This window comes from Anneissia japonica, unplaced genomic scaffold, assembly GCF_011630105.1.
Source record: "Anneissia japonica isolate Jap-2015-1 unplaced genomic scaffold, ASM1163010v1 scaffold287711_len853857_cov187, whole genome shotgun sequence".
Classification (NCBI taxonomy): Eukaryota; Metazoa; Echinodermata; class Crinoidea; order Comatulida; family Comatulidae; genus Anneissia; species Anneissia japonica.
The window spans coordinates 385,860-408,674 of NW_022753410.1; the positions used below are offsets into that span (position 1 = coordinate 385,860).

The 22,815-nt window shown below is 33.6% G+C and overlaps 3 protein-coding genes across 5 annotated transcripts in view; 1 reads left to right on the top strand and 2 right to left on the bottom strand.

Annotated features, from left to right (window-relative positions):
* LOC117122861 (A disintegrin and metalloproteinase with thrombospondin motifs 3-like) overlaps nt 1-2,091 on the top strand; it is a 20,118-nt gene extending 18,027 nt beyond the window's left edge. Inside the window, exons 21-23 of the mRNA XM_033268620.1 lie at nt 161-374; nt 856-994; nt 1,786-2,091. Of these exons, the coding sequence (XP_033124511.1) occupies nt 161-374; nt 856-994; nt 1,786-1,931 (499 nt within the window). The 3' untranslated portion in view covers nt 1,932-2,091. The remainder of the gene's footprint in view (nt 1-160; nt 375-855; nt 995-1,785) is intronic.
* Nucleotides 2,092-2,282: 191 nt separating this feature from the next.
* On the bottom strand, nt 2,283-8,875 carry LOC117122862. 3 transcript variants are annotated; one of them, XM_033268625.1, is made up of 5 exons: nt 7,344-8,875; nt 6,944-7,001; nt 6,057-6,417; nt 3,867-4,023; nt 2,283-3,419 (listed from the first exon to the last, which is right to left on the bottom strand). In XM_033268625.1, the coding sequence occupies exons 3-5, from the start codon at nt 6,356-6,358 to the stop codon at nt 3,222-3,224; spliced, it is 657 nt and encodes a 218-aa protein (XP_033124516.1). In that variant the 5' UTR covers nt 6,359-6,417; nt 6,944-7,001; nt 7,344-8,875; the 3' UTR covers nt 2,283-3,221. The 3 variants fall into 3 exon arrangements, with proteins under 3 accessions (XP_033124516.1, XP_033124515.1, XP_033124513.1); XM_033268624.1 differs by having other exon boundaries at nt 6,892-7,001; XM_033268622.1 differs by lacking the exon at nt 6,944-7,001.
* A 4,407-nt stretch (nt 8,876-13,282) lies between these two features.
* LOC117122856 lies at nt 13,283-17,298 on the bottom strand. Its single transcript, XM_033268610.1, has 3 exons — nt 16,859-17,298; nt 14,038-14,197; nt 13,283-13,890 (listed from the first exon to the last, which is right to left on the bottom strand). The coding sequence occupies exons 1-3, from the start codon at nt 17,224-17,226 to the stop codon at nt 13,687-13,689; spliced, it is 732 nt and encodes a 243-aa protein (XP_033124501.1). The 5' UTR covers nt 17,227-17,298; the 3' UTR covers nt 13,283-13,686.
* Between the last annotated feature and the right edge of the window lie 5,517 nt (nt 17,299-22,815).

Below are 22,815 nucleotides of genomic sequence, written 5' to 3' on the forward strand. Positions count from 1 at the left end.
TCAATTAAAGCAAATGCTATGATAGTGACTCTGTACATCCATCAACATATACTTTAGATCGTAGCTACCCATAACATTAACCCCATGATTAACTAAACAACCATAGTTTAATGGCCACCGCTAAATCAAAATTTCGAATCCTTTCTTTACAAAATACCAGATATCTTTGGGAAACTACGGGTTGGCAACGTTGCTCGAAAAGATGTGGTAATGGGGGAATTCAGACGCGATCGGTTCAGTGTGTGCGTTTGTACAACGGCACGCGGGTGTCTGTGCGTTCGAGCAGATGCCGAGAAACGTCTCCACCTGTTGAATCAAAAACGTGCAACCAACGGCCATGCCCAGCCTATTGGAAAACAGGAAAATGGTCCCAGGTAAGTTTCCCGCCATTAGATCTGTCCACACATGAAGTTTCATTTGACAACTGTTACGAGTGTCTCCACTCTTTTCTTTAATAATTATTACCATAGAGGGCTCTGTCACTACACCCTAATTTGCATTGCAAATTAATGTGACTGCTCTGGAAAAAGGGGAAAGTGGGTGTGGCAGAATACAGAAGTAGAACCTTGAATTAGTAAGGGGACCACCTGTTTACTGAAGTCTAGCTATGTTAAGAGATAATGTACACGGTATGTTTATGGCTCAGTGCCAGGACCTCTTAGACTTTTCATAACAACTACATGAGACTTGCCCCATAATGGGTGTGATATTATATCCGCATGGACACTGATGTGTCTTACCGAAATACCATTAGACTGCATTCAAACCGAAACCGAAATTTTGAATCGGAAATACATTATAGCTCAAATCATTAAGGAAAGCAATCCCATACTATAACCTCCTTTTCTTGTACAGTGCTCATCAACGTGTGGTCTCGGTGTTAAGATGCGTTCAGTCACGTGCTCGAAACCAAAAAGCGCTGGTACTGAGTACAGCTGCTATGACTCAAAGCCGAAAGCCATCAAACAGTGTATCAAGCCATCATGCGATGAAGGTAATTATTAATCAATCAGTCAATCAATCATATATTCAACCTATATCAGTCTGTCAGTCAATAAACTAACCACGAAATTTAGTGGATTTGTAGCTTCGCGGTAATTCACTTTTCCTTCCAATTCGAGCGTTCTGACTACAAATCGTGTAAAACGCCAGATATTTCTCATCATATGATCATTTCAATTTTTGTTACAACTTTTGCCACACCATCCCGCGCGCATTGACGCAAACTTAATATTATACGAACATCGATGTTTTTAAACTTGTGTATAAAAATCAAAATGTTAACAACATTGTGGTTTTAGTTTCTTAAAGTGACTTTATGAATTACCAGTACATTACGTACTGTAGTGCTCATGTCATTATCTGCGTTGTACGATTGTCTACTATCTCCGCAATCGGTGGCGTTGATGATGACCACTGTTTAACAGTGACAGTCTGAGCCGACCGTCACTAACAGTGATCCCTTAATGCTCATAAAATCTTTACACATTCAAAAGCAAATCTAACCATTTCTCGTAAACTATTTTCAAATTCTGAAGAAGACAGATTACAAGATACGAAAGGTGGAAATCAATGCTACAGTTCTATATTCCTAAAGTGTAGCGTTGTTTGCGTCACCGACAACAGTACAATCAACCAAAAGCCAGAGGCGCGCAGTACCGTATAGGCAAAGCAGTCAAAGTAGATAAATTACTAAAATTTCAATCAACTACAGTAATAGTACAAATAGTCATCATTCGAGATCCTTTGTAAGTAAAATATAATATGTTTATGTTTACATTGCAGGTTGCAAAGCCGTAAACAATCCCATGTGTGGACCCAGTTTATACAAAACGTACTGCTCTTTACGTGGGTATAGGAAGTTCTGCTGTAGGTCCTGTGACGAGATGAGATTTATATATGCGCAAAGCAAGAAGAAAGGGAGAAAGTAGTACCGGCAATACCTCACGATCCAAATAAAACAGTGAACTGATGTCTTTCCGTATAACCTCATGTACTGTTTTACAGCAGATACTAATGCACTTTAAAGTTAACGCAATTGGCTTTATGTAAATTTCGTTGCAGATTGTGGTTTTCTTACCAAAAAAAAAACAAAAAAAAATAAACAATTCGTAGTTAACTGTGGTGCATGCTCGTATCCAAGGTCAATCGATTTAAACCTATGATGTTTATTTTTGTCGATTGATCTTCATACGGGCATGCGCAGTTTAAACGGCTTATCCGAACGAACGGCTTATCCGAGTCAGTATTTGCTGATAACATGCCAGAGTTATAAAAAGGTCAAACTATTCATTTGCACGACTGTAGGCTTTATAGCCTACAATGCCCCCCATGTAGACCTTTCACCTTATGTATATAAATATTTCAACATTGATTCCTACCTTAAATGTAATTTTTAATTTATTTTCTTGTACTTAAATTAATAAATAAACGATAATTTTTAACAAAACATTGTTTTAGAAGAATATTGGTAAATTAAACATACCAATTATTATTTATTATTGTTATCATTATTTAATCCAAATATCATTATTGTTATTATGATTGTTGCAGTTATTAATATTATTATCATCATTATTATTAATATCCTTAGGCCTCATTACCATTACAATAACCATTACATTAATTACCATTCCTGTTTCTAAAAACCAATAATAGACTTATATAGAGGAGTCTAAAACAAAATAATTCACATTTTCGAAACAGTATTAAGTAGGTTTACTGTGGTAAATACCGGTAGGTACAGTTAAAAAAAAACTATTTGCCTTCAAATTGAACCAGGCCTGCATCGTTAACTTTATCTTGTTCAATATGTTCAATATGTTTTATTCAATCTCAAATTAACGCTGAATTACATGAGAATACAAAAAGATTACATAATTGAGAACATTAAAATTAAATTGAGACCTATAAAACTAGAAATATGATAAAATGCATTAGATCAAACATTAAAATTCTGTGTACATAATAAAATATCCAAAAAACACAAGGGATTCTATAGAGCCTATTTTTTAAGGATGTTCGTGGAAGTAACAATACCTATAATTGCATTAATACAATTACGTCACCCAATAATAATATATTTCCGCCCATCCGGGTCAGATATCTTGACTAAACCCTATTATTTAAGCACCACTAAACCCTATTACTGTACTGTAAACACTATGTTTCTGTAGCTCTTAAGACTACGAGGAAAACAATTGAGTAATAGAATGAGAGTTCTACGTGAACGCGTAACACGTGCGCGCTTGGATAACATCTTCGATAAACAAACTGGTTCCTCCTCGTATATAATGCACAATGGCGATAGCCGAAGGCCTACTGATGGTAGCACAATTACACGGTACACCTAGGCATGTTCTAGATTGGCAGATAGTCTCAAAGACGTATTGGTTCGTTTTGAACCGTACACCAGTTCTCTGTGAAATAAAACGCAACATATTAGTTGTGATTTTCCTTACTCCCCATTCAATTGTTTGATTTTGTATTACATGGTGTTGAAGAACATTAATATATATCTACTTTGGCCCTGTAACTTTATTCAGGCTCAGGCAAATTTGTAGGATGGAGATGTTAAGTCTTCGGTCTCATCATCATTATTATCATCATCATCACCATCATGTTCATCATCATCATCATCATCATCATCATCATCATCATCAATAATAATAATAATAGTAATAATAATAATAATACTAATAAATAATAATAAATAATAATAATAATAAATAATAATAATAATATTAATAATTATTATTATTATTATTATTATATAAATAATAATGATTATTATATAAAACATAATAATAATCAACATTTTACAACGTCATTGGCCATCGTCGGAATTGACATCATAATACAATTACCCGGTCAACTCTATCAATTCCCTGGGGAACTAATACAATTTGTCCGCGTCTGTCAAGTGCAAGATGTGGCGTTGTAAACGCATCTACAATTGTACTGCATACACGTGTACCAGGCGTTGCTCTTCGTCTTCTCATTGACACACTTGAAGAATTATCACTGAAATATAAAACGTGCAATTTACACAAAAAATATAGTTAATATAGTATTTTAGTAGTAGGTTTCTTAAAATAAAGAATTGCTGCTTGGTTAGTTGGGGGTAGGGCTAAAAACTAGCAGAATTTTATGTGATTTGAGTCAACATTTACCATAGACCCACCTTGATAAATGACGCTCTCAGAATTTCTCTTTAAATTGAAGGTTAACTATCCGTTATTTAAAATGTTACGATGTAGACCAATGCCGTAGCCAGCTATTGAGACAGTTGGGACAGTCCCACACAATTTTTCTAATGGGTCCACCCTGATATTGTCCCGCACTGTTTGAAAATCTTGGCTACGGCATTGATGTAGACAACCAAGACCATTTTTCCCCTAGAAGCCGGTAATGGCCCTGACAGACTTCTTTTGTTAAAGAAAATCGTTTGAAAATCGAATGATATTGTTTAATTATGATATGGGTGGATGATATAATATTTTCATAAGCCTTAATATAAGTTTATATTTAGGCCCACTTTATAGTGAGTGATTATTCCGGCGGAACTTTTTTCAAAGTGGGGAGGCCCACTAGTATGAATGGGAATATGTACCGTATGGGTTCAATTTTGGAGGGCGGGAGGGGCCCACAATTTTTCACAAGAACCCCAAAAAAGGAAGGGACCCGGGGGTCCTCCACCGAGAAAATTTTGATTCCTAGATGGCGGGAAATAAGCTTTCCCGACTTTTAGCTAGGTGTCTCTTAATGACAAAATTCAAGGTTTCCTACCTCTTAAAAACGGTTGGGCAAACTTTCTCATTCTTATTACAGTAAATAGGCCTGTTATGTGTGTATACATACATAAAACAAATGAGTAGGTGCATACGTGTTCTTTTTCCCATGGATCGAAAAACTCCAAAGAGAAAGGGGATTTGGGGATTCTCCACCGGGAAATTTTGATTCCTAGATGGCGGGAAATGAGCTTTCCCGACTTTAATTTTGTATTCAGGGTCTTTATTATTTATTCAAATTAAAATATAAATTTAAAATTGCAAACAGACAGCCAATAAAAGACAGTATATAGGCGTAAGTGTATTACAATAATCGCTTAAAAATTTAAAAACAGAACATCAAAATTCAAGAAATTCACAACACAAACATAAAAAAGAAACAATAGATAAAAGCACAACACCAGACAAATAAAAAAAAATTAAAATGAAAAAAATGGAAGAAATCAAAAAGGCATATAAAAAACACATATTTAATTTAATTTTCTAATTGTAAAAAAAAAAAAAAAAAAAAAAAAAAAAAAAATCAGCTCACGGGTCCTGAAAAGGTGGATCTAGAATTTTTTTTTCTTTTTATTTTATGCCCAAGGGAGGGGGACAAGTCCCCTGATTCTCCCAGATGCGCCAATGTGAATTGCGAGAAAATCTAACTAGGTTAGGGACTGGATAAACACACTCTTTCCCCTTCCTCTCCCCCTCCTTCCCTCTTTCGTTTCTTGCATTTATTTCCCATCACACATATAATTCTCTATAGATATTATATATTTTCTGCCAAAAATTGGTGAGAAGGGCCGCCCACCCCCTCCCGGTTCCACCGCCCATGCAAAGAGTATTTACTCTTTGCTATTTCACAGTTACAGAAATACATGAATGCTATTTTTTGGTTTAATGAGGACTAAGCCTGATTACCCCCGCCCCCACACACACACACCCACCTCTGTAATTCCACCCCTTGCACGTTTACAATCATGGTAACGGCTCTTTGGTAATAATGTACCGTCTCAAACTTGGGAACGTTTCCGGTTTGTATTATCTTTAGTGGTTATTGATTTACAACGTCAATGATGACCACACATGGCTGCAGTGGGGTCCTATGGCTCAGCCTGAATTGTGTGCTTAGTAATATTAGGAACAACGATTACCATTATCTGTGTGTTTAGACCTATTATGCTATTTTATTTTATTAAGTGTGTAAGAAGCATACAGATGTCAGTATAATAATATCAACAAAATATAAATAGCAACCACCGAGCCATCTATAATACTCACAAACACTCAGTCTGCTCGGGAGGGGACGCTTCAAATCTAGTAGCATAGCGCATGGTAAGATATTCCATTTGTTCTTCCGTATATGTTATAGGCGATTCTGTCGTGTTGTATATTCGTTCAATTCTTTGATCACATGGTAGCTTTTCCAGCTCGTCAGCAAGAGTCCGTAGAGTCTTAAGCTGGTCGGGGTTTAATTCAGGACGCGGGTAGCATTGCCGCACCATGGCCCGGCAGCACTGTTCCTGCTCGCTGCGACACATCGGTGCCATAATCACAAAGGTGATCGCAATTATAATCTTCATTGTAGGTTTTGACTGATAATTTAGAGCTCTCCACCAAGACGAATTTTGTCAGGTTAACACTGGTGAACACAAGAATGGATTTGATTCCCAGTATTGATCGATAAAATATATTTCACATTATGTTTTGCTATATAAAAATCTGACTCAAAGTTAAATAACAAAACAAATATTAATACTCAAAGCAAAAAAAAAGACAAAAACAAAAACAAAAAAATGCACGATGACCACTTTTATAGTAAGGAAATTTGCTAAAAATATAAGCATAGCATAAGTAAAGGAAACATCTATGAACGCAGAGACAGACATTTTATTAAATTATTTCTGACGTTGTTTTAATAATTATCTTTTATCATCTCACCAACATTGAGTTTAATTCGTAGTGAGACCTGACATTATTACATTGCCCCATTATAGATATGTTAGTTACTTTAAATAGTTACAGAAGACTATTTGAAAATGCATTATAGTATATAAAAAATCATGATTTAGCTTTTTCAAAATAGTATATTTCAACAGATGATTGAACAACAGACCTAAATAGAAATTAATCTAGAAGTCTTTTAGTCTTTGGAACACCATTCATACTCAGTATTTTCCTTAGATTCCGACCTTCTTGATTCTTTATACTAGCAACAGTAATTATCTATATTAATAATATAAAAATAATATATTAACACCAAACCGTTTCAAACCTGCTGTAGGCAAATTTGACCCCCTGAACGTCCTTAAAGCAACCTGAGTAAATACATTCTCTCTAATGAAATAATAATAACTCCACCTTCCTCTGTCCTGAATTAATAATTTCCACACCCTAGCTGTTTATATAAACAACAAAATATGTAAGCCTATCATAGGCTTATCATGTTTGAGAAACAAATGTAAATGTTAGGAACACACCGTTTAAAATATGTTTACTCGAATAAATAATTTTCTTTAAACCCAAAAAATGTAATACAAACATTGTCGAATGAGTATTGTTACTTACAATTGAGGTTTCGAAAAATTGTAGTCCCACGACCACTGATCAAGTGGTTTAGTGTTGTGTTGCATCGTGATTTTATTGATGTCTGCGCCACCAATATTTAGGATAGCCAAGTACTGACAAAGAGAAAGATCACTGCAAAAGTCAGGGAAAAAACCCTTTTTTAATAACAATTTTTATAATCTCCCAAACTTAAGTACATTAATATGGAAGACATTATCTAAGGCTGTGACATTGTCATCATTACATGCCATAAAATAATACTCATATATTATTATGAACCAGCATGTTGGGCTCCAAAAAAGCACAGATACAGTATAATAATCCTGGGCAAGATCCGCCTCCTAATCCTGAAAATACCTATTGCTCAAATTTGAATTTGTGGAATGCGAATATCAATTAAATGACCTACTTCGTAAATGGTGCATAAAGTTTTCCTGTTTACATAATTCTATAAGCATAGTTTTTAAAGCTTATGGGTGCAACTATACCTAATTCTGTTTAATACAATTACATCACCGTATATTAGCCGTCTCATCTTTTTAAAATGTCGGTTAGCGTGCACTTATGCACTTATTACACAATGAAGCTAATGATTGTAATATTGAGCTACCTACAGTTTGCTCTAGTTGGGGTTTATGGATTGTCATAAATTCTCAATTAAATGACCTGGCCTACATTAAATAAACCTTATTACTGTAAGCATTATGTTTCTGAGTTCTATATCGTGAACGTGAAACACGTGCGCACTTGGATAAAATCCTAGTAAAAAGGATTAGTTTCTCCCCTGACATTATGCACAATGGCGAGAACCGAAGGCCTACTGATGTTAGCACAATTAAACGGACCTTGGCATATTCTATATTGGCAGACAGTCTCAAAGACGTATTGGTTCATGGCGAACCGCACACCCTTGATCAGAGGAATATAACGCAACATCTTAAAATCTTTTCTTACGCCCACCCCTTCTTTTGTTTGCGTTTGTGTTACATGATATGGAAGAGTATTAACACCTAACTTCAAAATTGTTTTTGATCTGCTTTTTTGTTTTTAACTCTTTTTTTTTTCAAGTTTTCCTAAGCTTTTGCAGAGTGTTTTCTACCCTCCACTTTGGCGATTTTTCGTGTTTGGATCGTTTTCACACTTAGTCGAATAAATAATTGGTAATTTAATTACGGTTTCTAACGCGTTTAAAAAACTAGGTTCCAAGCACAAACCATTTCCGCCCTCAACCTTTAAAATGTACACTAGGTACATAGACTGAAAATTCACTAATCTTGATAGTGTGTGGTTCTAGCGCAAAACCCTCCATATCTCTGTCATCAGTACGTTCATTGCAGCCCCAGTTCGAGTCTTTCTATGGTCGAGTGGTTTCTTTTTCTTATGGGCCAACTTCATAAATGAAGGCTTTTGCTTAGTAGCCCTTTTTTTTTCAAGAGTACCACATCAGTTTGTGCAGTATTTACAATTATTATTTTTAACGTTTTTTATTTATTTTAAAATTTAAACTACCCTAGGCTGACACTCTCCGTACAGTAGCAATTTAAGGTGCGGAGACAGGCTCAGTCTCAGGCACTCTAGTGGTAGCAGCATCTAATCTTTTAGGAGTTTCTTAGTGATAAGTTCCTTGAAGTGAGAGACAGATGAAGCTTTTAACTATTTCCTCAGGCAACGTGTTCCAGTCGCCTGCAGTCTTAGAATAAAATGATTTGTTGGAGTAATCTTGTGTTGAAGAAAGAATATGGTAGGCTTGCCTATTTCTCTTCTTTTTTTTTTTTTTCTTTTTTTTTTTTGTATTTCCTTTGGAAGTAAGAGGCACCTGAGAGAAGGCATGTCTATGGCGAATAGGCCTTTACGAATCTTGTAGAACAATGTGGGACGAACAGTTCTTCTGTGTTCAAGATTTTCCAACTCCAGCCTTTTTAACATTTTTCCTGCACTTGCTTTCTGCTCTTAATTGTTAACAATAGATCTAGTTGCTCTTCTTTGCACCTTCGCAATCTGCCTGGAGAGCTGGCTTGAGTGTGGGTCCCATACTGATTGAGCATACTCTAAAGTGGTTTCATGTACCATTTTAATTATCAGTTCTCATTATGTCAATAAAGGAAAGTCCTATGTTCTGTTTTACACGGTGGGGACGCCAGTAATAATAGCAGAAAATAACAATAACAGACATCTATTCTAGTTATAATTAATCTTTGATATGATTGGCATTTTCATTACCAATTTTGGAAGTGTTGAAGAATACGAAAGTTATTAATATTGACTAACTTTCGAGGGTTAGCATTTGCCATTTACTGTACATTAAAAAATTATTAATTTAAAAAAAACGCTAAGTAAAATCAATCAATCTTTTTATAGCAGGTTTATTTTTTTAAATCGTTCATTTTGTCAATAAAACGAGATTCAATTTCAATTTCTTTTTTTTTTTTTTTTTTTTTTTTTGTATTTTAAACTTAGCCTATAGATAGGTATATTTAAACGGCAGTGGCGTAGGGATGGACAGTGCAACCAGTCACAGATAAATATTCCTCTTAAATTCTAAATCAGAATCAGCAATGTAATACAGGCCTAAAACTCGGTCAACTAGTTGACAAAAAATGGTTTCAGTTATAAAGTGATTTCCCAGTTCAGTACCAATGATAAACACATGGCTGCAGTTTGGTCTGATGGCTCAACTTTCATTCTGTGTTTAGGTATAAGGCACAATTAATTACTATGCTGTTTTATTAGATGTGTAAGACTCACAAATACTCAGTTTCCTGGGAGGAGACGCTTCAAATCTAGTAACGTAAGATATTCCATTTGTTCTTTTGTATATGTTAAGGCAAATCTCGAGTGCTGTATACTCATGCAGTCTTCTGATAACGGGGTAAATAACTGTTCGTGACTGGAACTGGTCGGGGTTTAATTCAAAACGCGTATACCATTGGTGTACCGTGTTCCGGCAGCAGGTTTCCTACTGGATGCGAAATGTAGTGCCATTTTAGGGAACAGTGAAATTTCACTGTTCCCTGGCCATATAAAGCACGAAAGTAATCGCAGTTAGCAACTTCATTGTAGGCTTCGGCGAGTAATGTCAAGCTCTCCGCCAAGACGAATCTGCCTATAGGTTAACACAAATCTGTCAAGTATTAGCAAGAAAATGGTTTCTAAGCAATGTCCTGGTCAACACAAGAATGGTTTTGATCCCCTATAATAAACTTTTGTTGACCGATATAAATTTGTTAAAAATCTGGCTTAAAGTTTGACAATAAACAAGTAACAGATAGGAAACAAACAAATCTGCACGAAACCCAGTTTTATAGCCTGAAAATTGACTCAAATGCAAACTATCATAACAAAGTATATCAAATTATCTGAAACCGCTGAGACTAAAATTTTTTAATTTTTGTGTTTTAGTGACTATTACAATATTATTTATTTCATGGTTAGACATTATTACCTAACCCATTTATAGATATATTTACTGTTGAATAGTTTCGAAAGACTAATTGAAAAAATGCATTACAGTAAAATTACTTGCATTCATGTATGAGGCGCCAAATGTACTTTCATTACTTAACAAAATTATACACATATAATTCATTATTTAATATATAATTTAACATTGTTCATTATGTACATATAATTAGTTTTGCTTCTAACAGTTATATATAAATAATTGGTGGAGCGATTTTCATTATTTATAAATAATTTAAACTAGCAAAACATTATTTATATATAATTTGAACTAGCCAAACAATAAATAATTGGAGTGCTAATAGTCATTATATATAAATAATGATTTTACTCAAAGTCCTTATTTATAAATAATTATTTTAACATCATATTATTTATAATTAAGGAAAATCGCTCCACTAATTATTTATATATAATTGTTAGAAGAAAACTAATTATATGTATAAAATGCATGTACATCATTTTATATAAATAATGGTTTCACATACAATTATTTAATGTCAAATTCATTATATATAGTGTATATATAACTGATGAAAAACCATTATATATAATGGATTTTACAACCATATTATATATATATATATATATATATATTGTGACACAAATTGATCACAATATATATATATATATATATATATATATTTGTTTCACAACCACTGTGTGTGTATAATGTGATAATACATTTATAAAATTATATACATATAAGTACATCTGGCGCCTTAAGGCGCCAAATGTACTTTCATTATTTAACAAAATTATATACATATAAGTACATTTGGCGCCTCAAGGCGCCAAATTTACTTATATACATATATTTCATTATTTAACATATAATTCAATATTTGTTCATTATATACATATAATAAATTTTGCCTCCAACAATTATATATAAATTATTGCTGGAACGATTTTCATTATTCATAAATAATTTAAAGTAGCAAAACATTATTTATAAATAATTGAAGTGCCGAAGGTCATTATATATAAATAATGATTTTACTCACAGTCATTACTTATAAATAATTGTTTTAATATCGTATTACTTATAAATAACAACAATCGCTTCACCAATTATTTATATATCATTGTTGGAAGCAAACTAATTATGTAGGCCCTATATAACGAAAAAATGTTGAATTATAAATTAAGTAATGAATTATATGTATATAATTTTGTTAAATAATGAAAGTACATTTGGCGCCTCATATTCATGATTGAGCTCTGTAAAATAGCATCAATTCTGATGAGATACTTCAACAGTTGATGGAGTCTTGAATAAAAAGCTTATTCGGCTATTCATTCATTACTTAGTATTGTTATGTTCACTACAGTAATTATAGAAAAAAATTCAAAGGCCTATCCTTTACCTGCTGTAAACAAAGTGAACTGTCTGAAATTGCTCAGAGCAGTAATTGTTGTTACTTGTTACTTACAAATCGTTACTTACAATTGAAGTTTCGAAAACTTTCAGTCCCACGATTACTAAGCAAGTGTTGTGTTGCATCGATATTGTTGAAGGTCCGGACATAAGTTGCAGGAATATGCACATTCAGTGAATATAAGAACAAATGTCTATTGTAATATTTCCGATCATTTTAATAACAAATGTTCCATTAGAGGAAATAAAAACATGCATATTCCGTACAATCTGGTAAAGAAAGCAACTGTCTGTGACCAACCATTTCCAAGATATGGTAACACTATAATTTCATTTCTAATTTACATATTTTAGAGCTAATCTGCATAGGAACAGTAGGCCTACATGTGACCATGGTGTGAATATATATTTTCATCCCTTCTAATAATATAGTGAAAAGAATCATATATTTGAATACTTTGAGACCTAATTCAAGATTCTACATACTGTACATTAGTCCCAGAGATATGCAAATTAAGTAAATAATTGTAGCATTTCCGTTCTTTAAACGTGAATTATTTTGAATAATTTGAAAGCAACTCTGTAGGACCAGCGGTTGCCAAATTATGATAACTCTATATTTTCAAAGTAAATTAAAAATAACTAGATTATAGTGGATTTTTTGTTTTTTTCTTTTAAAATGTAAACTAATAACTAAATATACAATAAATTAGGAAGCCAATTATACTCTATGATCTATTATAATTTAAATTAGGCTTATATCATAGTGATGTAAAGGTAAACATATAGGCAAGAAAGGGTAAGATAGGAGATGTAAGCCTAACAGCCCCTATCCACACTATCCAGTACATAATGATTTACCTATAAAAGGTCACCATCCCTTATTACAGATAACAGTAAATGAAAGACAAACAACACTTTTCACACCAACAAATTGATTTTTCCACAAGCTTTCGACCACGCAGTGGTCGTCATCAGGTGAATGTGCAAATAGGATTCTTGTAGAAAAATAAATTTGTTAGTCTGAAAAGTGCTGTTTGCCATTCATTTACTGTTATCATGTAGACCACAGGTAGGCAAAGTGCGGCCCGACTGCCAATTTTTTTTTTTTTTTTTTTTTTTTTTTTTTTTGCGGCCCGCGGAAATGAGTTAAAATCCTTATGTGTTGCGGCCCGGCACGCAACATTGGCTAGAAAACACTTTATTTGTTAAGGTCCGCCACCGATTATATGTAAAAAGTAACATTACAACTGAGAATAAAGTACTGTAAAAGCAGTGTTTGAAGGTTTTTCAAAGCACAATGGAAACATCAAAGTTTTGGTGCGGCCCTCGGTGTTAAATCAATAATTCACTTTGGCCCTGCGACCGATTTTATGCCCATCCCTGATTTATACTAACACGCCTACCCTATCTACTTCTTATTATAGATAATAATGACATCATCGAATAGAGCTTATTTCAGGTAAATACAGTGTGGGCAGACAGACAACATCAAATTGACTCCTATGGCACGTACGCATGACACGTGCGTGCTTGGATAGGTTCTTCTATAAAAAAATTATTTTCCCCATTGATATAATGCACAACAGCGGTAGTTGATGGAGTTAGCACAGTGGTACAGTTGCATTGCAGTCCACCTTCACATTGGTCCCTTCCGCAGATGGTCTCGTACACATATTGATTATTGGCGAAACGCACACCGTCCGCCTAAAATGAAATAAATTATATAAAAGAAAAGTCTACTCAAAATATGTCCCCAAGCTCTAGAACCTCTCTTAGTGATTGAACTAGTACTCTTCGAATAATTTAGTATTGTATACAGTTTTAAAGAAACAAAATCAGCTAAGATTTTACCCCGGTTATATCCATTCCTTGAACGACTAATACAATCTCTCCCCGTCTGTTAAGTGCAAGGTGGGGAGTTGTAAATCCGTCTAGGATCGTCTCGCATACACCTGTGCCAGGTCTATTGGCCCTCCGTCTTCTTTTCTTGTGGGGATACGAAGATCGGCTCCTGAAATTAAGAAATGTTAAGTGTACTCTTAATTTCATGATTCTTTGCAAGTGATATAGAAGACAACTTAAGAAAATTATGATTATCCCCCATCATAGATAAAATAAGGCTGGATGCATAATTTCAACTAGTTACCCAGAATTGTAAACAAATCTGACTCCTGAGACTTATTCTTGAGATTATTTGGAGCCAGGTATGACTCACTTACTGAAGAAAGTTCAACGGTCTTTATTATTTTGTTTGCTTCTTTTAGGGAAAGAGTAGAAGCAGCGGCGCAACGGGGTTCGAACCCTCGCTGTGCAAGTTGCTTGTGTCCTTAAGCAAGACACTTTATCTATGTTTGTCTCTCTCTCTCCACCCAGGTGTATAAATGAGTACCGGCATATGCTGGGAAGGTAAAACAGATTGCAGTGCGGGAGAAGTGGCGAACCCCCACAGCCTTACATAGTCTGGCCCAAACGCTAAAGTAAGAGAGACGGGTACTCCGGCCTGCGTCGGGTTTCGAGGTTTCGAACCTTTTTTTTTTTTTACTTCTTTTAGGTATAATATTATTATCATTATTATCAATATTACTATTATTAAAATATAATAGCTTAGTTTAGTTTAGTAATTCAGAGTTTCACATAATAGGCCTACATTTAAAAAAACACTGAAAAAATTGAATATAACATAACAGTGGGCCTGTATACGATGTAGGCCTATTATGTGTGGTGACTCCATTAAGCCAAGATAGGCTTTAAGACTGAGCCACCAGAAAACAATCAATAAATAAAAAGCAGCATGACTAAATAAGAAAACCTTAAGATCTAAACAGAAAAATATCTATATACAAAGATAATGAACAAGAAATAAAACAAAATTAACTTCATAACAACGAAAGTGTCGAGAAAAACCTTAAAACGGTCAATGAATCAACCGTATGATTAATTTAGAGCAATTAATTCAAAGGAGCAAATTTGAATTTTAGTGGTAGTTTGACTTATAAAGTGTATTGGTTTAGTAAGAATGTCTTATATGTGTTTTTAAGATTAAGTATTGTTGTTGATAAATTAATATCTAAGGGTAAATTATTCCATAAATTTGGTCCATTAAAAATAAAAAAAGATTTTCCTGAGTGCTGTTGAATATTTTTCATAGATAAAATGTTTCTGAGTAGATGATCTAGTTTCATAAGAATGAAGTTCACTAAAATTTGTAAACAACGAGTTAAATTGAGGAGGAAGGTGGTTGTTGGAAAAACGAAGTATGAATAAGATAGTTTGTAGTTTATTAATATCAAATATATTTAATGTTTTTAGAGAATAAAATAATTATCTTGTATGGGACCTTGGATGCGCCCCAGTGCATATCCTAAGTGCCTTCTTTTAAAGCTTAAAATTACAGTGGATTTTTTATGTTTCTAAACTATACCATGGGTTAAATTGTTTAAACTTAGAAATTGTTGTGGCCCATGCAATATTGCAATAATATAAGTACGGAAGGATAATGGTATTGTAAAGTGATAACAAAATGTTGTATGGACGAATATGCTGTAATCGTCTTAACATTCCAACATTTTTCGAAATTATTTTGTTTATAGCTGCAATATGCATTTGCCAGTTTAATGTAGAATCGATTAAAACCCCAAGATATTTTAGGTTATTGGTTCTATTTATTGAGTGCCCATCAATAATAATATCGGATGGTAAAGTATTGTTGGACTTATTATTATGTGTGAAGTAAATAAAATTAATTTTGAATGAATTTAGTGATAATTTGTTTGCTTTAAACCACAATGAAACTTTATTGAGTTCAAGATTAATACTATTTAAAAGAGTACATTTGTTTTCATGGGAAAAGAAAATGTTGCTGTCATCTGTAAATAAAATAAAATGCAGTAAGTTTGAAACATATGGAAGATCATTGATATAAATAAGAAAAAATAAGGGGCCCAAAATTGACCCTTGTTTTACACCACAACTTAGAGGCAAGATATGAGATTTAGAAGAGTTAAAGTTAGTAAATAGGTTATGTTTGCAAGATAGTCAATCTTTTATAAGATTGAGAGGAAGGCCCCTGAAACCACAGTGGGATAATTTAAATAATAATATGTTATGATCAATGGTGTCAAATTCCTTCGATAAATCAAGAAAAATACCTATAATATGATGCCCTTTAACAAGAGAATTAGTTACCTTTACATACATATGTAAAACTGCAATATCGGTAGAATGTTTGAGCGAAAGCCATATTGATTGTCGTGTAATATAATATTTTTAATAAAAAAGAAGACAAACGATCGTAAATTAGTTTTTCTATATTTTTTGCGAAAGTAGGAAGCAATGCAATGGATCTATAATTATTAATCATATATGGGTCACCTTTTTTGAAAATTGGTACTACTTTTGCTAACTTCAGAGCATGAGGAAAGTCTCCAGATACGGTATTAAAAATATGAGTCAAAGGCTTGGATATAAAGGGAGTAATATTTTTTATGACATCAGAGTGAATATCATACAGGTCCCGGATTTTTATTGTTTTTAAAACTAGCTATAATATCAATTATCTCCTTTTTATTAACTGGCATGAAAAACATTGCTTCATATAAAAATTTTGTTATTATCATTGCCCATTGTTTTTGTCACTGTAACACAATACTGTGCATTTTGTATCCCTACTTACCCAACATCAGGTATTGGTTCCGGTATTGGCTCATCAGGACACTCTGGAACGACGGTCGTTGTCCTACAGTCCGTCTCCTCTGTTGGAACCGCCTCAAATCTACTAGGATAGCGCCCGACTAGATAATCAATTTGTTCTGCAGTATATGTTATAGGCGATTCTACAGTGTTATATATTCGTTCAATCATTTCTTCGCATGGTAACTGCTCCAGCTCTTCAACAACATCACGTAGAATCTCAATCTGGTCGGTGTTTAATTCAGGACGCGGGTAGCATTCGTGCACTGTGTCCCTACAGCACGAACTTTGTTCTTTGCTATGACATACCAATGTCATAAGGACGAGGGTGAACACATTGAGTGACTTCATTTTTATGACTTATTGGGCGAGTACTATAAGGCTTCCTCTCCACCTAAAAGACTGATTACTACTAGACGTAGAAGGTATTCAACACACAGAAAGAAAAATTTGTTTCTAGGCAATAAGCTACTCAACTTCAAGAATTGATCCACCAATTGTCCTTAGCGACCTTTGCATTTTTAACAAAATTAGTAGATTACTGTAATAGTTTGCAAATAATAGTTAATCAGACGTTTACAACAGAGGCAATCTTTTTTCTTTAATAATAATAATAAGCGTGCGCTTAATCAGTACTCTTCATAATACAGTAATAATAATGAATATTAAGCCTGAATCATCAAACAACACACGTTACTGGTGGCTGGAGATAATACTAGAAACAAAACCTGAAATCTAGTCCAATTAATCCAGTCCGATCTTGTGGTTAGAAAGGCGAATAATGTCCATGCGCTAAAAATCAGGGAGTACTTGGAAGGAAAGTAGAAAACATAGACAAAAAATTACATTGTATTGTATATTGTATTCTATGTATACTGTCTCTTATACACATCTAGATGTGTATAAGAGACAGCCCCACAGTTTATCTTTATGTAATACTGTAAATTAATAATTTAAAATAGTTACAAATAGTCTCTTATACATGACTTGGCCTTGCCTGTTGTAAAAATTGTCACTCGAACACTAGATGGAAATCACAGTGAAAGAGAGATGGCACTAAAATTAGTGCAACAACATTCAAATTGTTTTGGAATATCCATGTCGATCGAAAATTATTTCAATTTCGAGAAGATCGTGGGGGCATATAATAACATTGTACATTAAACATGAAATTAGCTGTTGAGTTATGCTTTCGCCACAACAGTTTTTGTAATAAAAATTTTGTTTACAGTAAAATAATTCTTGAACGTTTTTGCAGTCTTTTTAAAAATATTTTCTCGGATGTGTTTCCAAAACCCGAAATTGCATAACCGATACATGGTTCGATTGTGCTTATGTAATTAGCAGAGATGGTGCAATGTTTCGGACTTTCCTATGTTATGAATGTATATGTATATGTATATGTATAATATGTCATATATGATAATTCCGTGTTAAGTTTTTATACTCTATCGCTAAACCCAAATATCTTATATGTTTTATTTGTACGATACGTTTTCCGTCGACATGAAATATTCAGGACATCAGATGAAAGTATATTCTGGTTTCGATATAGCATGACCTCTGCTTTAACTGCATATATTTTCAACTTATTTCCGACATATCATTTACCAATATTTTCTAAAATTTTTGTAATTTTGTATTTAATCCATTAACTTGTGTTCCTACAACATAAATAGCAACATTCTCCAAGGGAGCTTGAGTTTGTGTTTCACAGGCGTTTAATCCAATGATCGGGTTAGTAATGTGAAGCGCTTGAGGCCCAATGTTTAGCGTTAAGGGCTAAATAATCTAACATATTATTATAGCAACATAATCCGCAAATATACTGCATGTCCCAGGAAAAATCAATTTTAAATATTATTTAGGAATAACAAATTGAACCAAAGACATTACCCTGTGGTATGCTGCCCTGATTCGGAAATAGGCATTAACTACATTTGTTTTAATTGAGATGTTTGTCTTACATGACTCCTGATGGTATAATCTATCACCTTTTTACTAGAAAGCTAAAAATATTACTCTAAATATGATATTTAATTTTTTTAATGGGCATTATCTAAACACACCACTACAAATAATTTGGAATAAGGCATTAACTACACTAAAGGCCACAATACAGCATTAAACGGTTGACTTCACACACAGACAGGAAGTAATTATCCAATCAGGTACCAGTGTGATGAATATTAATTAGATCTCCTCTTAGATAATGCCTAGTTTGTTCCAGCTTTATTCTGAGGATTAATTCGAAAGAAGCCATTATCTACATTGTTTTTCTTATAACCTTTACAAAACGTCATATCATTCTGATGATTTCTTTTACTTTGACACAAGTTACAGCTTATTTAGGAGCTTTTTGGCGTGTAATTATTATAAATATTAATTTTAATGCGAAATTCTGTGCATCGTTTTTACATGTAATATTTTTTTATAAATATTTTTATTTGTTTTATTCAATGTGCATTACTAAATATTTTTTTCTGCTAAATTAATGAAAAATTAATATTTACAATCCATAAGCAATATAAATATTACTTTGTAAGTTTAAGTAAATTTTATTTTGCCATCTTGATTATTGACCGAGTTCCTAGTCCACATATCCAAACGCTTTGTATCCATTGGCAAAAAGCGCTATATTAATGTCTATCGTTCAATGATGATGAAACATATAATACCTAATTTGATACCGTACAAAATATTATAATGTATTCTTTGTTTTTAAGTTTACATATTTGAAATAATTAATTTGAATAGTTCTATAAAAGGGTTGCTCTAAATATGTTTTTAGTGTCTGTAAAATTCATGAGAATTTAAGAATCATTTTAGTAGCATTATTATCCAGTGACCATAATGATGATGATAGTGATTATGAAGATAATTGAAACAGCTTGGTGTGGCATTATATTAGAAACATAACGGTAAAACATGTCATAAAATATAGATAACTTTTCAATTTACCTCAAAATTTACCTTACATATACAACCCGAAATCCACTTTCAACACCGCCCCCAAATCCCCTCCACCGGCCGGAAGCTAACCCACCTAAGCTCCACCAAGCTTCAAACATATAGAACCCATTCCATCTATTTCATTCTTTATTGGTTTACTTTGTATAGGCCTACCTTACTTACAAAACATTTGTCAAACATTTCGATAAAGAAATTATAATTTTCAATGCGAGTATACATTTTCACAATACTTATTTTATTTTTACATCAAATTTAGAATATATATATATTTTTTAATGTTTTTTAGTTTATAATTACGGCCACATACATTTAGAGTATTCATGCACAAATTTAAAATTCATCGATACTTTTAAACATTATTGCAGGATCCAGGATTTGAAAGAGGGGGTTCATGTTCCCATAAACCCAAAAATGAAAGGGGGTCCGGTGCTCCTTCCCGGGAAAATTTTGATTCCTAGATGGCCGGAAATCAACATTATTGAGTAGTTGGATACGTAGTCTTTCTTCCATAGATCGATGAACTGATAGGCCTGAAGGACACACTTTCGTATATAAATTATTACGACGTCGAGCCAAAACTGTTTTAAATTTATTTAATTGAATGCTAGTTGTTCTAAGCATATTTTGTCCGATCTGCCGAGCTATGCCTAGGTAGGTTACATAGGTACCAACCTGAAATAATTGAAATACGTGATTGGAAACGCGGGCCGGCGGCCAGCAGAGCCTCCGCCGGGGTCCAGGGTCGGGCCCCGATGGGGGTTCTGGGGGAGGGGACGATACCCCCTGGGCGTTATGACAATCTGAGCATTGTTAAGCTGTTTTTAGGGAGTGTTTATTGACAATATCAGGTACATAAACAAAAATATTTTTAATAAAGCCACGTGCAATTCGAATTTCAATCAGTGGTGGCGCCAGAGGGGCCTGGGGATATTCCCCCGTCGGGAAGCGTAGCCCCCCCCCCCCCACGTCGGGGAAGACGAGTAATTTTTGTCGGGGAATAAACAAATAAAAAAAAATTATGTAATGTTCGCTTAGCCACCATATTGCTTCATTAAACTATTTGTGTTAATAATAATAATAATAATAATAATAATAATAATAATAATAATAATAATAATAATAATAATAGTTCAATGAGACTAAATAAAAATAAATTGCGTTCTTTTATGACAAATGCTCGTTTGGATACCCTTATAATGCTTGGAATACATCGTGATAGGTGAAGCACCCTCGACCATGACAGCGTTGGTTAACAGACTTCATGCAAAATTTCCAAAATGTAGAATTTCACTTTCAAGAATAAGGATTTGAAAATAAATTAGATGGTTACATTGCATACTCTTTGTTTCTTGCTTTATTCAAAATGTTTTGGTTTTGGAAGCTGATATTAGAAAACATAGCCTACATGAAGTCATATTATAGTAACTCGATGCCTATCATTCAAATAAGTAAGACAAATTCGCCATAATTCGTCAAATATCCGTGGCTTCTAGGGGGATTCGCCTTTAGCCCCCGACGGGGCCTTTAGCCCCTCCGTCGGGCAGGTCTTGGCGCCATCACTGGTTTCACTGTATGTTTAACTTGAGCACCCGAACTATGTACACAAACATTCACAATACTCAAACAAACAAAAAATGAATAAGCTGCGGTGGTGAACCTTTCCTAACATTCGACACTCTTTCTACCCCTCCTGTTATACTCCTACACCCCTGATTCTTAATTAATTTGTTTAAGGGCCAACATTTATTTTGAGGCGGGCCAAAAGATAATATCTGAGTACCGGTAATTAAGCAAGTCGTTATGTGTTTGGTAATTTCAAGTTCTATTTTTTGTTACAATATACCGGTATGGTAACAAATTCTGTAACTTTAAGCAAAGAATACGTACACGATTATCAATATTCTGTTCACATCCTAGTTGGTTAAAACAATAAGAAATTGCATTCAGTGTATAATAAACGTTAGTAACATAAACATTAAAAATATATATAATACTCATACTTTATAAAACAAAAATTGACCTTATTTTCTGATAGATAGATAAATAAATTAAATAACATTAATTAAATGAAATATATTTAATGATATATGCGTATTTGCTACCATCAACCGTAACACATAATTTGAAATAAAAGTAGGCGTATTGTAGAAGAGAATCACTAGTGAGCATTGACCTCAAAAGTACTGTAGAAGTACAGAAATAATACTTCAGCTACTTGCCGGAGTGTTTTTTGTGAATGTAGATAAATATAGGTATATATAACGACTAGAGAATAGGTGTGATATCGAAATTCTAAAAGAGGAAACATGCAAGAAACATATCCTGTTTTCTTTCCGCTATTTCTTATGTAAAACCGGATCTAAACTTTCAAAACGTTTCTACAATGTGTATTTAGGCTTCATCAATACTGTATTGCGAATGCATCAATAGTCAATTAGTCAATTGATTGAATAACGCTTTTGTACCATCGGCACACCTTTTTAGTGTAACCTTACAACGACTAGACAATAATTAATTGATATAGAGAAAACACAAAATTAAAAATTAAAAAAATATGTTCTCTATCTTATAAAGTATAATGAAAATAACCTAATGGAAAAAATCAATAGAAAACTAGGAGGAACAATGCATCGAAAAATGGGGGGAAATAGCCTGGGGAATAAAATTAGCAGGTGGCAAGCAGTCACCGTAAAAGTGCTATATTCTGTAAAGTAAAGCCTCAAACCACCTCGATTTTGAGTCTAATAAATTTAAAAATCTTCCCAGACTTTTCCAGATATAGCTATTCTTTGGCGTTTTTTGATAGCAGATTATTTTTTTATAGATTTCAGTGGGTTAACCCGACACAAAGACAAGCTTGCGTACAAATCTAACATTTATGATGATGAAGATGATGATGATGAGGAGTAAGCTGTGCAAGATTAATTAACAGGCCCTTTTTGATGTGAAGTGTCAAGCGAGGCCCGT

What these genes read in the sequence shown, in the direction of transcription:
- LOC117122862 (XM_033268622.1), bottom strand. Translation starts at nt 6,358, where the DNA reads ATGAAGATTATAATTGCGATCACCTTTGTGATTATGGCACCGATGTGT. An exon ending in CCCGAGCAGACTGAGTGTTT is followed by an intron (nt 4,024 to 6,056) that starts GTGAGTATTATA and finishes TTTATATTTCAG; the next exon opens with TGATAATTCTTCAAGTGTGT. An exon ending in GAATTGATAGAGTTGACCGG is followed by an intron (nt 3,420 to 3,866) that starts GTAATTGTATTA and finishes TTTATTTCACAG; the next exon opens with AGAACTGGTGTACGGTTCAA.
- LOC117122856 (XM_033268610.1), bottom strand. Translation starts at nt 17,226, where the DNA reads ATGAAGTCACTCAATGTGTTCACCCTCGTCCTTATGACATTGGTATGT. An exon ending in GAACCAATACCTGATGTTGG is followed by an intron (nt 14,198 to 16,858) that starts GTAAGTAGGGAT and finishes TCTTAATTTCAG; the next exon opens with GAGCCGATCTTCGTATCCCC. An exon ending in AAGGAATGGATATAACCGGG is followed by an intron (nt 13,891 to 14,037) that starts GTAAAATCTTAG and finishes ATTTCATTTTAG; the next exon opens with GCGGACGGTGTGCGTTTCGC.